Source organism: Patella vulgata, chromosome 9 (assembly GCF_932274485.2).
Source record: "Patella vulgata chromosome 9, xgPatVulg1.2, whole genome shotgun sequence".
Lineage (NCBI taxonomy): Eukaryota > Metazoa > Mollusca > Gastropoda > Patellidae > Patella > Patella vulgata.
The window spans coordinates 22,149,749-22,165,268 of NC_065887.2; the positions used below are offsets into that span (position 1 = coordinate 22,149,749).

The window sequence follows — 15,520 nt, forward strand, 5'->3', positions numbered from 1 at the left end:
ACCAAATTAGCACATTCCGAGATAAATTTCGTTGACAAATATTTGATACTTCAGTTATAGAGCTGACATAAACAGTTCGCCGCCCTTTAGAAATAAACAGATTCTAGAAGTTGACCGTTTGCCAAAACATTTCTTCTAGAACTCTCCAGAAAGCAGTTCTAGAAGTTAAGAAACGTATATACTTCCGCTTTATATTGCCATGCGATTAAAAGTTGGAATATTCCTGATAATTTGCAGAGTTTAGAAGACCAAAGGCTGAAAGCAAGGTAAATGTTTTATTTGGTGACATTTCTTACTGATTTGTAGTTATCATACACCAGACGTGAATAAAAATGGTAAGATCCAACACCTAGATCTAGTTGGGAAATAGAAAGTTGACAAAAATGTCAACATAATTAAATCAAATCCAAGGATAAAAGTTAAGTACCCGGTACGGACGGTAGATCAAGGCATAGTAAGCTTAGAAGTTAGGCTAGGACTTGTGTTGATTATTATTATTTTTTTTTTATTAGACTAGTTCCTTCTCTAAAAGTAGGTAAATCGCTAATATTTGGGACCTAGAAATTGACACAAATGGGTCTCGACGCATATTATAATGCATTTAATCTGATTTACCTTTCAAATATCAATCCTTTCCGTTTTTACTCAAATTTCAATTATTTCAAATCATTTATGTTCGGCAAAATACACCAGAAGTCTCAGTTGATGGCAATCTCTAGCGTCTGGTTATTGAAGTGTACACTGATAGTATTTATTGTGCAATCTCTCAAGATAAGAATATGACGTCACCGTTTGACATGACTGGTGGAATAATATTATGTCTAACCTCGTTCTTCGAGTTCCTTGTTTGTTACAAATGGCACTGAAAAGCATTATTCGTGTACCAATGGTAAAAGATTTATTTTGTCTTAAATATTGGATATCAGAAGCCCATCTTTTCCAAGTAAGTTCATAACATCATTGTTGATATAAATTGACAAATAATTTGTGTTTTCAATGTCGAAGACTTTAGATGGTATTGATTTAACAGAGACTTTAAAGGGTGTACAGCTCTATTTTTTGAAACCTTGAAATACATGTACATGTAGATGATAATGGTTCTAAAAGCACATATTATTATTAATGTAATATGAATGTATGTAAAGTGATTTATATTCAATTTTTGAAAAAATATATTGTAATTTCTAATCAATTATGTTTGTTGAAATATGTGATTGTGAAGAGTTCAAATTGAACGGCAGTCGTTTACGCCTGCTTAGTGCATTCTACACGTTTTTTAAATTATTTTGCAGTTTGCTTCCACATTGTGTTGTAGGATATGTTTTTATTTGTTCATTACAAAATGGCACCCAAAACCATGTAGGGTACACAACTCGTGTATTGATTATAAAATGTTAATTGTGTCTTAAATATTGGATATTAGGATCTGAGTTTCAAGGCAAGATAACAACATTAATATGGATTGAAATTGATGAATTCTAATTCGTGTTTTTCATTTTAAATATTATGGAAAATATTGAGTTAGAGACATAGCTCCTTTAACAGACGAAATCCTGTGGCCAGACCTGTCCGTTCGTATTATAACAAGCCATATGAAATTAATGAAAGTAACACTCAACCCGAAACCTCTGTTCTACGAATATTTTTTAGTCCTAACCTCCAATTTTTCACAGTATCTTTTTTTGTTGCCATCATTTCATTTATGTTTTTGAATCTCAAAATTTCACTTGAAAATAGTGTTAGATTATTATAAATTCATGTCAGAAAAACAGACATTGATTTTATGCTGTAGTCGCCTGGGCTATCTGTATAAAACAATAAGCCAACTTATTATGAATGAATAAAACAAATAATGTCAATTATTTATAGATGGGAGATTCAACAGTATTAAAAGAGGAAGGCAATAAGTATTTTAAGGCTGGTGACTATGACAAAGCCTTAGCCTGCTATACACAAGCCTTAGACTTATCTAATATTAAAGACACAGAAAAGAATGTCATCTATAAAAACAGAGCTGCTGTACATCTCAAGAAGGGAGGTTTTGAATTGGCTGTGGAAGATGCTACCAAAGGTATTGTCAGTTTTTGATTTTCCCGCATAGGCCCTATTTGTCTTACAAATTTGGTTACAGTGAAGTCTAACAGTTATTTCTTTTAAAGTAAGCTTTAATTGCCCTTTTTTTTATATATAAATGTTAAATATCTGATTCTTTAATCAGTGTGTCTCATTTAGATAGAGCCAGTCATGTAAAGAGTTTCCATTTCCAGCAAAGTTGTTATTGATATCCAACATTTCATTTTCAGCTCTAGAATTTGCACCAAATGACCCGAAAGCTTTGTTCAGACGATGTCAGGCTTATGAAGGTTTAGATAAAGTGGATGAAGCATTCAGAGATGCAGCCCTCTTGATGAAAATTGACCCGTCTAATAAAGCAATTACGCCAATATTTAAAAGACTAAATCCTATTGTTCAACAAAAAGTAAGTGCATGGGATTAAAGAGTAACTGATAAGTCTTTGATCTGATAGTTAAAATTTTTCACTCTGGTACTAGATAGGCTATTCTGGAAACTCTGACCACTATTAATCTAGCAAGTAAAAGGATTTTATTATCACATTGATTGATGTTACAGAAACTTCTGCTTTTTTTATGTGCCAAAAAGTACACAGTTCAGCATTTACATGTCAATAAAATGAAAATTGTTCCTCTGTAAATTTGAAAGTAATCCATAAAAATTCTAATGTTGAATTGTAGGTCAAAGAACAGAATAGTATGACTAATAAAGTATCTCAAATGTTTAATCTGGCTTTTGATAATAAATGTGAAGATCCTGATAAAAGAAAACAGGTATGGTATATATATTTTTATGGAAGGTGGGAAATATTTTATATTAAAAAATATAACACTAATTTAAAAAAGTGTGTTAAATTTTCTGAAATTTTCGTGCAATTTAGAAGTGAGATTTACATTATAGAACTCATTAGTCTTTTATGTACTAAACTGAATCGTCAATTGATTTTTTTTTTCATTGATAACTCACTTGTTTTGATTTCTGTTGCAACATACATGTATTTGTGTGTGTGTGTTTCATCATCAGATCTCAACCCCAGATCATGCGATCGTGATGTTTCAAATCAATATTTTTCAACAGCCAATTCAGTCATATGTCTGATAAATTGTTGAAGTGGCATTTAGTAACTGAATGAGAATAACACATGACACAATTATACAAGTTACTTAAAGGATTTATGTTTGATATCTTTTACATATTGAATTATATTTTGCAGGCTATTAATAATCTGATAGTATTAGCAAGAGAAGGTGCATCGGCTACAATGATATGTAAATATAACGGTTTAGAAAGAATTAAAACATCTTTATTAGAAGAAAGAGATTTGTCTCTTGTTGTAGGAGGAATACGTATTCTTGCGTGTCTTAGTAAAGAAAGCAAGGAAAGGGTAAGTATTATCAGAAGTTATTCAAATAGACCACTGACTATGTATGTTCTGACCAATTAGGTTGATAACGACTACTTACATGCGAGAATCCTAAAGAGATCGGGCATCTACTTCTATTTAATAAAGATAGATAATGATTACAGTCGCACAAAATGTAGTTTTGGTAGGGCCGTAGATTAAGAAAACTGTGGTGACATTACCATGTTAGACAGCACCTCAAAATTTTTTATTGGTATTTTTTGAGCAACTGTAATTATGATCTATGTGCTGTTATTAGATACAATTAGATGGACTATCTACTTTAATGGATTGTATGACTTCCTAACTGCAGTCATACTGATATTTTCAAAAGCTGCATGGGGGCTTTTATTTGTTCTATTCAGTTTGGTATCATCCACATATTTGTAGTTTGATTTCTATTTTAGTCTAGGGAGATAATTGAGAAGATTGGAGTCAATAAGATTATGACACTGATGGCCATGGATAGCTCCGAATTGGCCAGTTCTTGTTGTACATTACTACAGAATCTGATGGTGTATGGGTCAGAGTTTGATCTTTTCACCACAAAACTTGAGAAATATAAAGAAGATAAAAAGAAAGGAGAAAGAGTTGGACCATATCCATATTTCATACCAGGTAGTTTTCATTAAGAATAATAACTGTGGGTTGTGTTCAATGATCCATATTTTGGATTAATGCTGGGTCCATCCATGCCAAACACTTAGCAAGTACAGAAAGGATTTTAGTGTTTAACTAACTAGATCTTAGTTCTTAATGAGACTTAATATATGTATAGAAGTTCTAGGTTCATGATCCAAAATGTTGAGAATAGACTTTTGCAATGGAGAGACATGGAGTACAGTTCTGTCATTTATGATAAGAGGGAGGCATAATCAAATACGACAAACAACTTATTTTCTTTTTTGCTAAACACGAGGCTTTGGCATCAGAGATTGGTTTTTTACTCAGTTGTCACTTTTTATGGGATGGAGATCCAGAATGGTCAATTTAGTACCCTCTGTGTGATTGTAAAGGAGTAATGGCTATTTACCTTTTAAACAGTTCTTATCGATTTTTTTTAGATGAATATAGTCAGGAATATATAGATCAGATATTTTATCAGTTGGTCAAGATGTTGGTTAATAAGAAAGTATCAGCACATGGTCGAGACTCCGCTATGGAGATAATGATCAAACATATTGATAGACTGAATGGTATTGGTTGGATGAAAAAATTCTTATTTACAGAAGGTTTGTATTTTTTTTTTTTATCTATATAAAGTTTTTTTATTGGAATATTTTGAAGAAATATTGTAAAGCATAAATTATGAACTGTACAAAGTTTCACAATAAATGTTAAATGGTACAAAGTGTTTGTGTATGTATGCGTATTTAATGTTTATTGCATGACACCGGTTACAACTGGGTCAGTTGAATTCTTATTTCAAAGTCCACTAAATATTCTGAAACATATGAGGTCTTTTAGGTGAACTATTTAAATAAAGATACACAATATGTTAGTCTCAAAATAATCTATGTGTGTTGAGTGGACCTTGTTATATTGCCCAATCTATTGTCATAATACCCTGTCTCTTCACATTTCTTGTAAACAATCAACAGAAAAGACCGATGAAAATTATATTTAAAACGATATATTAATGATTCGAACTGCTGTATAATATATAAGGATATAGGTCCCATTAAGTGACGTACTGATTTTGGATTTTGTGCAGTATTTAGGGATTATTAATAGTTATTATATGTTATTATTATAGGTATTGAGGGGTTATTAACAGTAGCAGGTACTTTAAAAGTACATAATACAATACCTGTAACAGAACACAGTAGAATGCATGCTTCAGTTTGTCTATCTAAAGTCTGGGATGATACCATGAGTGATAAAGAAAGAGAAATATTTAAAGAAAAATGTAGTGAATATTTCAAGTAAGTTCTGCCCATTAATCAGAAGATCATATCTTAAGATTCTAATTGCACTTTCAGCACCACTACACTGCTATCTGCTTTGATTCATTTTAATTTAGTACTGAAACACTGATTCTGTGAACTCAAGTAGCTAACAGTTTTATTTACTTTGAGATTTTCTTTGCTTGTCTATGCTGTAATAATGATTTTCAGTTGATCCTGACAAAATGTTGAACACTATTGAACTAGTCCCTTACAATTAAAACTTTGTACCAAAAATGTATTAAAAATGTAAAAGTATTAGGAAAAACACTGTAAAAATACAAATCTGTGCATGACAAAACAATAGGCACCAGAACGATTCTGCCTGTGAATGTTGGTGACAAGTGCCCTATTTCCAGACATGGTAATCATGTACTTTTATCTTCTGTGTGTTGTTTAAGTGTTAGACTGCAATGTGCATCTAATAAGTCACACGTAATAATAGATTGAGTTGTTTGAGCTGAAGATTTTTCTTTCCAAGTACATTGTATTTTTTTTTTCTCAAACTTGTAAGTTATTTTTTGGATGGAGAAGGACAGCTAATTAATTAACAATGTTATATTTATTACAGAGATTTATTTACTGATGAAATATTAGAATCTAAAGTAGAGGCTATAGAAGCCATTTCAACCTTACTTCAGGTAGGAGTTAGTTTCTGAGTTATTGTCAATTAAAGGCAGAATACTTGTAGTTTTTTTACTATAAAATGCTGTCTATGAAGTCATGCAAGTCTTATTTCTGGTAGAAACAACTGTGTTAAATGTAGTTCCATCATATAATTAAAAGCATATACATTTATCACCATAATCTGTCTGAAAGATAATGCAAATATTTTCTACTGCACATTGATTAACCTGTGTGTATATTTATTGAACTCTATGAGATATATATGTTATATTTTAGGGTCCGTATGAAGTAGGTAATATGATATTAGGAACAGAAGGTGTGGTACAACTTATGTTTGCTCTGGCTAATAGTGAAACTGCTTTACATCAGGTAAGATCATAGTACAGGGGAAAGTAATTTTAATTTTAGAAAAATATATTTTCAGTTATGTTTAATGAGATTTAATGTGTTTTTTTGTTGTGTTATCAGCACGATGGATTAGTCAATCACTATTCATTGTTGTTTTGAATCTCATAAGGTTCACCTGGATAAGGAGTATAAACTAGAACTGCAATAAAGTATTATTTTGCTAATTAATTATTTCTAGAGAATGATTCTTGACTTGATTAACCAAAATATCCAAATTGTGAAGTTCCATAACATTGTTTTCTGTGTGGGTTGCTATTTTTCGTGTAATGATGTTGTGGAATTGTAGTGTTATCTCTCAAGTTGTTGCTCTTAGTGGACATGGATCCTAAATGTGTGAACTTGTCTGCTTTGTGGTTGTTAAGTTATATTATTTCATTTGACTGAATCACATATTGTTAACAGTTAATACTTGCATGTATATTATATTTATAGAGGATTGCTGTAGAAGCTATTGTACATTCAGCATCAAAGAAGAATCGTTGTACAGGTATATTAAAGGAAGCTGTACCTGTATTAAAGAAACTATATCAACATGGGGAAGATGAAACTAGAGTCAGAGCTTTAGTGGTAATGTATTTCTATATTTTTTTCTTGAGTTTAATTGGATAAAAGACAAAAAATTAATGAAATTTGTCAGAATTAGGAGTGCAGGCAGAGAATCCCAGCTGTCAAAGCAGAAGTCCCGCCATTACTATTAGCACATAACCTTAGCAGTAGAAATTATATTAGTCTAAAAAAAAAAACCAGTTAACATGATTTTTAAACCTTTTTTTTTTCTTGTTGGTACCTATATATTTTTGTGAAAGAGGATTAATGTTTTATTCTATGTATCAACATTCAAGAGAATGAATGTAGTTGATAATTGAATATTATTATTATTATTCCAGGGTTTATGTAAACTAGGAAGTTTTGGGGGTACTGATGCCAGTGCTAAACCTATGGCAGACGGTTCTACACTTACATTGGCTAAAGTTTGCAGAAAGTAAGTTTATTGTCTTCTTTATAATATTGAACTATTTATCTTTATTAAGACATGGTGTATTTCAGTAAGTCTTGAATAAAAGATAAAAAAAGGTTTACTGATAGTTTAGAAGGATACACCATCATTTCGAGCACTTGTATTTTGCATATCAAATTATTCTTTCATTGGCATTGTAGAAGATCTTCCCTGATGATTACAGTCTAAGTAATAAATATAGAAGTTTTAGATCCACAACTAATAGTTTTCATTATGTGTCAAATAATTCTATAAGAGTTTAACATATATCTAATTTGAACAATTATCTTGTAGCTTTTTAAAGAATGCTGCAGATGATATGCGCAAATGGGCAGCAGAAGGAATGGCATATTTATCTCTTGATGCCGAAGTAAAGGAAGAATTAATAGAAGATACACCAGCAATAGAGGCATTGTTTGATTTGGCTAAGGTGATTTATCTTATTATCAGCATGTATGTTTTTTTTATGTTGATGCTGTATTTTGAAAATGCCTAATTCTTTAGTCTTGTGGATGCCTTAATGTGGTTTGCTGACTTTCTCTACCTGTTCCAGATTGACTGACTTTCTGTTGAGTTTGTCATAGTTCCCCCCAGCCTTAATAACACAGGTAGTTTGGGTAGAGTAATCATTTGTGAGTAATCATAGTGATTGGTGAGGATATAAAAATAATTGTTTGTTGCATATACTCAACATATACTTCCTTGTCAATGTTTGAGGGTATTGAATTCCAAAATGTTATCAATCAGTTTTGTTTGCTTGTTGATATATGTACTTTTGTAATGACTTTTCTTCATACTTAACCATAAATTCCACCCGGAAATGCAAACATGTCATGTATTACATTTGAATTAACAAGCAAACTCCTCATAGATATTGCCCAATTCATGGAATAAAATGTTTAAACGATTTTCTTTGTTTTTATTTCAGCGTATTGATAAAAACAGTGTATATGCTTCTGTAACCATTTTAGTTAATTTAACTAATAGTTATGATAAACAAGATGTGATGCCAGAATTAATAGAAATGGCTAAATTTGCTAAACAACATGTACCAGAGGATCATCCTAAGGTTTGTGATATTATTTAACATTTTCGATTAAAATTAGGAGATAATGGAGCAACTATCGGTGATGTGAGCAGGGTGAAATTAGTAACTAGTATGCACTTAGTCATTGGTCCAATATGATCAATAATACATTAACACATGGCTAAAAATAGGATTACAAAATAAATGCATCTTTGTATACTTTACTATGGTACCATTTTAACAATTACCTATTGTAATTTGGTGTATTTCCTGATTCAGCCATTGATAGACATGGTTTAAATGTATTTTTTGTTTAATTGATTACAGGATGCCCAGAAATATTTATCGGCTAGAATACACAAGCTAGCTGAATGTGGTCTAGTTAATGCTCTAGTAGCTTTAGCTAAAACAGACAGTAAAAATAGTCGAGAACTATTGTGTAGGTAAGAAAAAAAATATTCTGATATCTATATCCATGCATAGCAGGTTACTTATTGCTCTTCTTGGTTTTTCTTTGGTTACTTCTTAGTTACTGCCCCGCATTCGGGAGCATGTTGGCTTTCAGTGTTTGGCTTGCTATGATCAGGGCAAGATTAAGCAATTGTGGGTCCAGTAGCAAATGTTAACCTAAATTTGGAAATTACACATAAATATTTCTGTGTTCGTTGTATGTGTATCACATAGATATCACACTCCAATTAATTTCTGTATGAAAGGGATAACGCCAATTGGCTAAAATTGTTTTTAAAATGGTTATTAATCGCTACATGTTTATTGTTAACACTGATGGCATTATAGATCTATGTTAACTATAGTAATAGATCTCAAATTGTCTTAATTAAGCATTATCGTTGAGCAAACGTATATGATTTCAAATTTTAGGACATGATTAAATTTACCACTAAATGTAACAACTTGGGTCGGATACACATTTCTATAAAACTATATTGACTTGATTAAAAGCAGATTAACAACTTATTGTATGTTTATATCATTTATGTTTTTTCACTTTTAGAGTTTACATGGCTTTAGCTACAGAAGAAAAATTACGAGGATTAATTGTTCAACAAGGTGGTGCTAAGGTAACACATACATATATGAAAACATATCTTTTCATCTTAATTAAGTTGAATTTAGAAAAATGTGATAGATATCCAACAGGGCTCATATATCTGAATATAGGGAGATGCACTGTGTAGTTGGAGTAAGATGGCCAAATGATTAGCATGTGCACGTTGTATCATAAGGTCTACCATTGAGTCATCTGGCATGGATTCGATTCCCCGGTTGTACATGACAAGGAATAGGGTCTCCTGTCCAACCTTGTGGGTTTTCTCTGGGTCCTCCCACTGCTAAAGACCCCTACATGCAAGCGATTAATTGAAATAAAATTGAACCATATGTTAGTCTTGAAATGACCTAGTTTGTGTCAAGTGGATGTTAATCTCTCTCTCTTTCTCTCTCTCTCTCTCTGGGTCCTTAATACTCTTGAAGCATTGTTCAGTGTATTGGTATGTAATTTGTGTTAACTTGTTATTTTTACAGAGTTTATTACAGTTAGCATTAGAAAATAATACTGATGTCGGTAAAGTTCTAGCTGCCCACGCTTTGGCTAAAGTAGCGGTAACCATGGATCCACAGGTTGCCTTTCCAGGACAACGAGTAAGTCTGATTTAGAAAATTTATAATTAGTATAGCACATGGTGAATTTCAGGAATCTGGCCATTATCACATTTCACTTTACATCTGGTTATCTCAAAGGTGTATAGAAGTCAATATGGCTAACCAGTATTATCGATATTCACATTGCTTGAGGACAACTCTGAAAACAGATGTAGTTGTACCTTTAATTTTCCTGAATGTTCTGCAAATTTGCAACCTGACTTCTACCATCTTTTTGAAAACAGCTATTGTAAACATTATTAATTTCTCATTTACAAAAACAAGTATAGCAGATTTTTATTGTACTTTTTTCATTAAGTAGCATCTGTGTTGCATGATAATGAAATCTTATTTTGTTTTATCTCTGTAATTTAAACATGATTTACCATAATAAATTTTTGTTATTACCATTTTTTTCTTTAGATGTATGAAGTAGTACGACCAATGATACATTTATTACATGTTGAAAGATCAAGTTTACAGAATTTTGAAGCACTTTTAGCTTTAACAAATCTGGCTTCTGTTTCTGATTCAGTCAGGTAGGTTCCTGTTTGTTACTACACTAATTTTATTGTTGTTTTATTGTTTTGGGGGGGTTGGATGGCTGAATGGTTAGCGTGCACGCGCTGTATCATAAAGTCTGTCATTGAGTCGACTGGCGTGGTTTCGAATCCCCGGTTGTACGTGGCAAGGAGTAGGGTCGCCTGTCCAACCTCGTGGGTTTTCTCCGGGTCCTCCGGTTTCCTCCCACTGCTAAAGACCCCTACGCGCAAGCGAATTATTAAAATAAAATTAAAACCATATGTTAGTCCCGAAATGACCTAGTTTGTGTCGAGTGGACGTTAAACCCTATTTCTCTCTCTCTCTCTTTATTGTTTTGATTTGAATTAGACTTGAACAACGAACAATGGAATTGTAATAGAAAGTACTGGATGACCACACCACAAACAATTAGAAACACAAAAAATAAATTCTAAAACACAGCGAATGTAATGATCTGTTAATTGATTATATATTTTTATAATGATGATTTCAGGAATCGTATTGTAACAGAAGATGGTATTGTAGCAATAGAACAGTACATGTTTGAAGATCACGAAAAGTTAAAAGTAGCTGCAACAGAATGTATGTGTAATATGGTCATGAATGAAAAGGTAAGTACTGCTTAACATTTGCTTGTCTAATAAACAAGCAGGAAAACTGCATCAGAAAAGTCAATATGTACCAGACATTACAGATTTTCCATAACGCCCAAGTATGAAAAAAAAATTTTTTTACCCCAGGCATTTCCCCCCTGAACTATGGGTTTGTGTTGATTAGGGGAATAAAAATTTGTCATTTTTTGCACCACTTTCAATGCATATAAGGTTGATGTGCTTTTTGAAACATGGCCAATTTTGGAATTGCAATATCGCTGCCAGTTAAACCATAAATACAGCTCATATAATGACCAAAACTACAAGATTATGCTAAATATAGTTGCATAAAACAGTCAAAAATCCAAATTTGAAGATCCATGGTGATTAATAACCGTGCATGTCATATAAATATTTCCTTTTGTGCCAATTTTGAAGGCCACCATGGGCCAAGAAGGAATTTTGGAGTTGTTGCTGGTTGGTTTAACTAGGAAAGTGTGTATGTTAATGCAGTTTGATGGGATGAAAATCCAAGGTACCATGTATAAATAGCTTGTGTACATAAAAGATTTCATTCTTCGACAAAATTTTCTCCCTCATACTGCACAGATTAACATGGAGAAATAATTTTTAATAACATGTTAGTCTCTGACTGGCCTCATTAATGTCATTAATGGGACACTAAACCTCAGTCAGTTTCTGTACTATGTTTTTGCTTTGAAACAGTGATTAATAACTGTGATTTTCCCAAATAATTGAGAAATGATATCAGGTGTTCCAGAAAAGAAAACACCCTTTCTTATGCAATTGTCCAGATGTTACGTGATAAATATTGATTGCCATGAAGTGGGTGTATTCTGTGAGAATTTCATGTGTGTGAAGTTGCAGATTTTACTTATTATATACACTTTATTTGTGCAGGTTGTAAAATTGTATGAGAAAGAAAATGATAAAGTAAAACTGATGTTATTATATTGTGGTGAAGAAGATATCAATCTGGTTAAAGCAGCAGCAGGAGCAGTAGCCATTTTGTCCCCGAGTGAAATTGTCTGTAAAAAGATAGTTGAGGTTGGTACTGTTTGTCTTATATAATAGAAATAGAACTACATGTTACAGCTTGATCAGGACTGTAACATCATGAATGAATGCCCCCGATTGTATGAAAAAACGGTCCATTTCTTGTGGCCCTTCTAGAGGTCACAATTATTATCTGGATGTGCTTGATATTGGACCCTCTAGAGAATAGAGGTCGTAATTTTTAATTGATTTTAAAAACCATTTTAATGTTTGTTCTTTAGTTTGAATTTAAATAGCCCCTCACCCATTACTCAAATAGTTGCAAAGCATTTAACACATATACCAAGATTGTGGACCTGGCAAACTATCTTTGTAACAAGTTAGGATTTTGAATTAATCGTAAACAACAATTTTATTATTATTTTCAGGTTGCGCCATGGAATGAAATTTTACAAACTCTAGTTGCCAATGAAATGGCCGAATTACAGCACCGTGGTTGTTACATAGTGTATAATATGATGTGTGCAAACAAAGAAATAGCAGAGAAAATTGTTGAGAGTCCGCTGTTTGAGATTTTAATGGCTGTAACAAAGATAGATTTACCAGATAGAAAGAAAGCGAAGGAGTGTTGCGAGGAGGCTTTAAATAAAGCTGTTGAATATGGACTTGTTAAACCTCGGGAAGAAGACTGAAACAATTATGTAATAAAGACAATAATTCAACAGATCTTATCACAAAGTATGAGAATACTATCAAGTGTCTTACAGTAGTTATCATTGATTATCAAAGTATTTGTTTTGTATAGTTAAATTGTGAAAAGTAGTTTCCTATGCAACAAAGAATTGAATCTAAATTAGATTTCCCCCCCCCCCCCATGACATTTGAATAGACATCAGTAAATAATATAGCATTATCACTATTGGGTCTTTATCATATCTTTTACATAATACTTTATATTTATGTATAATGACATAGATTTAACGGTTATGAATCAAATAATATCAATCTAAGTATGATCACATTATAAATGTGCAATATTATGTATTTAACAATAATCCATATTTGTTCTATTGTTTTTTTTATGTTTTTGATATTGCTGAATATATACAACAGATTTAAATTTAAAAGTAGGTATTGTTATTTAAATCAGATAAAAACAAGTTCTCTTTAAATTTTTACACTGAACAGGATTATTATTTTGAAATACAATGATATATTTATTGATGTTGTTGTGTTAGAATGCCAAGTACGAGCAGGACAACTGTAGCACGGGCGGATACAACTACTGGCTACGTCAGATGATGTTAAGGACAATTGCTGCCTATTTATGACTAATGAGTTGGGAGGTAATATTGAAATTTTACACAATGTTTTTCAAATATTCATTTCCTGGAAAATACAAGACATACTTCTACAAATACGACAGCAATTGTTACAAACGGCAATAAATCATGTCTTAATTATTACTAACTGGTACTACTACTTAATTTTTTTATACCATTAGTTTTTTGTAAAACATCTATAACTTTGTCAACTACCATATCTTTCATATAATGTAAATACTGTGTGTGTTTGTTGCATGAATGATTGTAGAAATATATTTATAAGAGATGATTTTGATATAATATAAATACAGTGTTTGTTTGCATGAATGTTATTAAAAATATATATTTATGAGAATGAAATGGGATTTTACGTGGGCTGATGAAGAAGGGCATGCAGTGTGCTTGCTACGAGGTAAAGTTTGCATAGACAGCAGCTTTTTTACCTTCTCTTCAAATTCCAACTGTCAAGGAGTTTTATGTGCATGGCAGTGTATACATGGGGCCTCGGTTTTTCATCACAGCTAAATGATTAGACACTCTTCCAAGCCAGGCCCTTTATGCTGCACCACCGACAAGGGGAAACCATGCTGAAAAATGCAGACAAACGTTTTAGGCCAACACCAGGGCCTTTCTCACTGATCTAATTTTCTTGTAGCATACACCCAATCATGACTCCCACTAGAATGTTTGGGGAATATTCCCTTCTTCAGCTGCTTCCCTTAGTGTTAGTTTGATTTTCACATTGAGTGAAGTCTACATCACTACTACAGGTCCGGGACTGTACAGCCCAATGGACGCTCACAGCTAGCCCCTGGATCCATTCCCTTGATCTGGTGGGTGTGTTTGTGGTGTCTGTATATTGTGTCCTGTTTGTAGGTTTTTCTTTCTTATGTATTTGTTTGTGTTTGGTGCAGTCCCCCTGCACTTACTATATAGAGATCATTCATTAATCAATACATTTATTGAATACTAATTGTATCATTGAAAGAATGTAATCAAGAATGGCTCAATAATTGGAAGGAATATTTAAAAATACTGCCAAAATGTATGCTTGTTATTAAATTAAAATTGATTATGTTGTGTATCAACGAAAGAATGTAATCAAGAATGGTTCAATTATGTTTGAAAGAAGATTTGAACAAAAATATTTAACATTCATCTTGTATATTTATCTTACAATATCATTTATTATCTCATAACCCAGCTTTCTGTGTGGTCTGTACATTTATGCATATAATTTATTTTATTAAATGAGTGATTAACATACAAGCTTTAGATTTTTTTTCTTTAAAATCATGAAACTTTGGGTTTAGATTAAAAAGTTTATTTTCTATTGAGGAGACATTTGTATTGGAGACAATACAGGCTTTTTTGAGCATACATCAGTGTATGCACTATGCACAGGGCTTGACTGTACGTCAGAATTTGGGGGGAATTTTGCTCCATAAGATTTCACTCTGCTCATGCAGATACATTCCAGTATCCTAAACATAATAGAAATCCATGTATTGCGTACACAGATATCAATCTGGGCATAACTATCATTGAAAATCCAACCATTAACATACAGTACTTTATGAAGTAAAGTTTTAAACTTGAAAACCCCTAAAAATTTGTAAAAGTAACTGTTAGAAATTTTTACATACCAGTATTTCTGAACACAACCAATCCAAATCAATCAAAACTTATTTCATTTTTGCAAAGTGACGAGAAACCCCAAAGCACTAATACCTATTTAACCTAGTTTGAATTAACACAAAATCCTGTTAAAAGATAGGTTGCCAGGCAACAAAACATACACCCACAGCAGCTAATTCGTCCGAGCAGTCAACAAGAGTTGTCGGCTTGTCGCATACTTTTTCTTTTGTCAGAAATGAAAACATTTACAAAACAATAAAAT

At 32.2% G+C, this 15,520-nt stretch overlaps 1 protein-coding gene across 3 annotated transcripts; it reads left to right on the top strand.

The window, feature by feature from the left end:
- The first annotated feature begins 119 nt into the window (after positions 1-119).
- Positions 120-14,904, top strand: LOC126831455 (protein unc-45 homolog B). Of its 3 annotated transcripts, XM_050561950.2 has the most exons (22): positions 120-266; positions 694-943; positions 1,870-2,071; positions 2,304-2,479; positions 2,754-2,846; positions 3,287-3,457; positions 3,883-4,093; positions 4,540-4,707; positions 5,232-5,400; positions 5,993-6,062; positions 6,325-6,417; positions 6,889-7,023; positions 7,344-7,438; positions 7,748-7,883; positions 8,382-8,522; positions 8,808-8,923; positions 9,496-9,562; positions 10,026-10,142; positions 10,566-10,681; positions 11,179-11,296; positions 12,200-12,346; positions 12,724-14,904. In XM_050561950.2, the coding sequence occupies exons 2-22, from the start codon at positions 818-820 to the stop codon at positions 12,985-12,987; spliced, it is 2,931 nt and encodes a 976-aa protein (XP_050417907.1). In that variant the 5' UTR covers positions 120-266; positions 694-817; the 3' UTR covers positions 12,988-14,904. The 3 variants fall into 3 exon arrangements, with proteins under 3 accessions (XP_050417907.1, XP_050417908.1, XP_055959152.1); XM_050561951.2 differs by lacking the exon at positions 694-943 and having other exon boundaries at positions 122-266; positions 12,724-14,902; XM_056103177.1 differs by lacking the exons at positions 120-266; positions 694-943 and adding an exon at positions 313-335 and having other exon boundaries at positions 12,724-14,903.
- The last annotated feature ends 616 nt before the right edge of the window (positions 14,905-15,520 follow it).

What these genes read in the sequence shown, in the direction of transcription:
- LOC126831455 (XM_050561950.2), top strand. Translation starts at nt 818, where the DNA reads ATGTCTAACCTCGTTCTTCGAGTTCCTTGTTTGTTACAAATGGCACTG. An exon ending in ATATCCATATTTCATACCAG is followed by an intron (nt 4,094 to 4,539) that starts GTAGTTTTCATT and finishes GATTTTTTTTAG; the next exon opens with ATGAATATAGTCAGGAATAT. An exon ending in TCTGTTTCTGATTCAGTCAG is followed by an intron (nt 10,682 to 11,178) that starts GTAGGTTCCTGT and finishes TGATGATTTCAG; the next exon opens with GAATCGTATTGTAACAGAAG.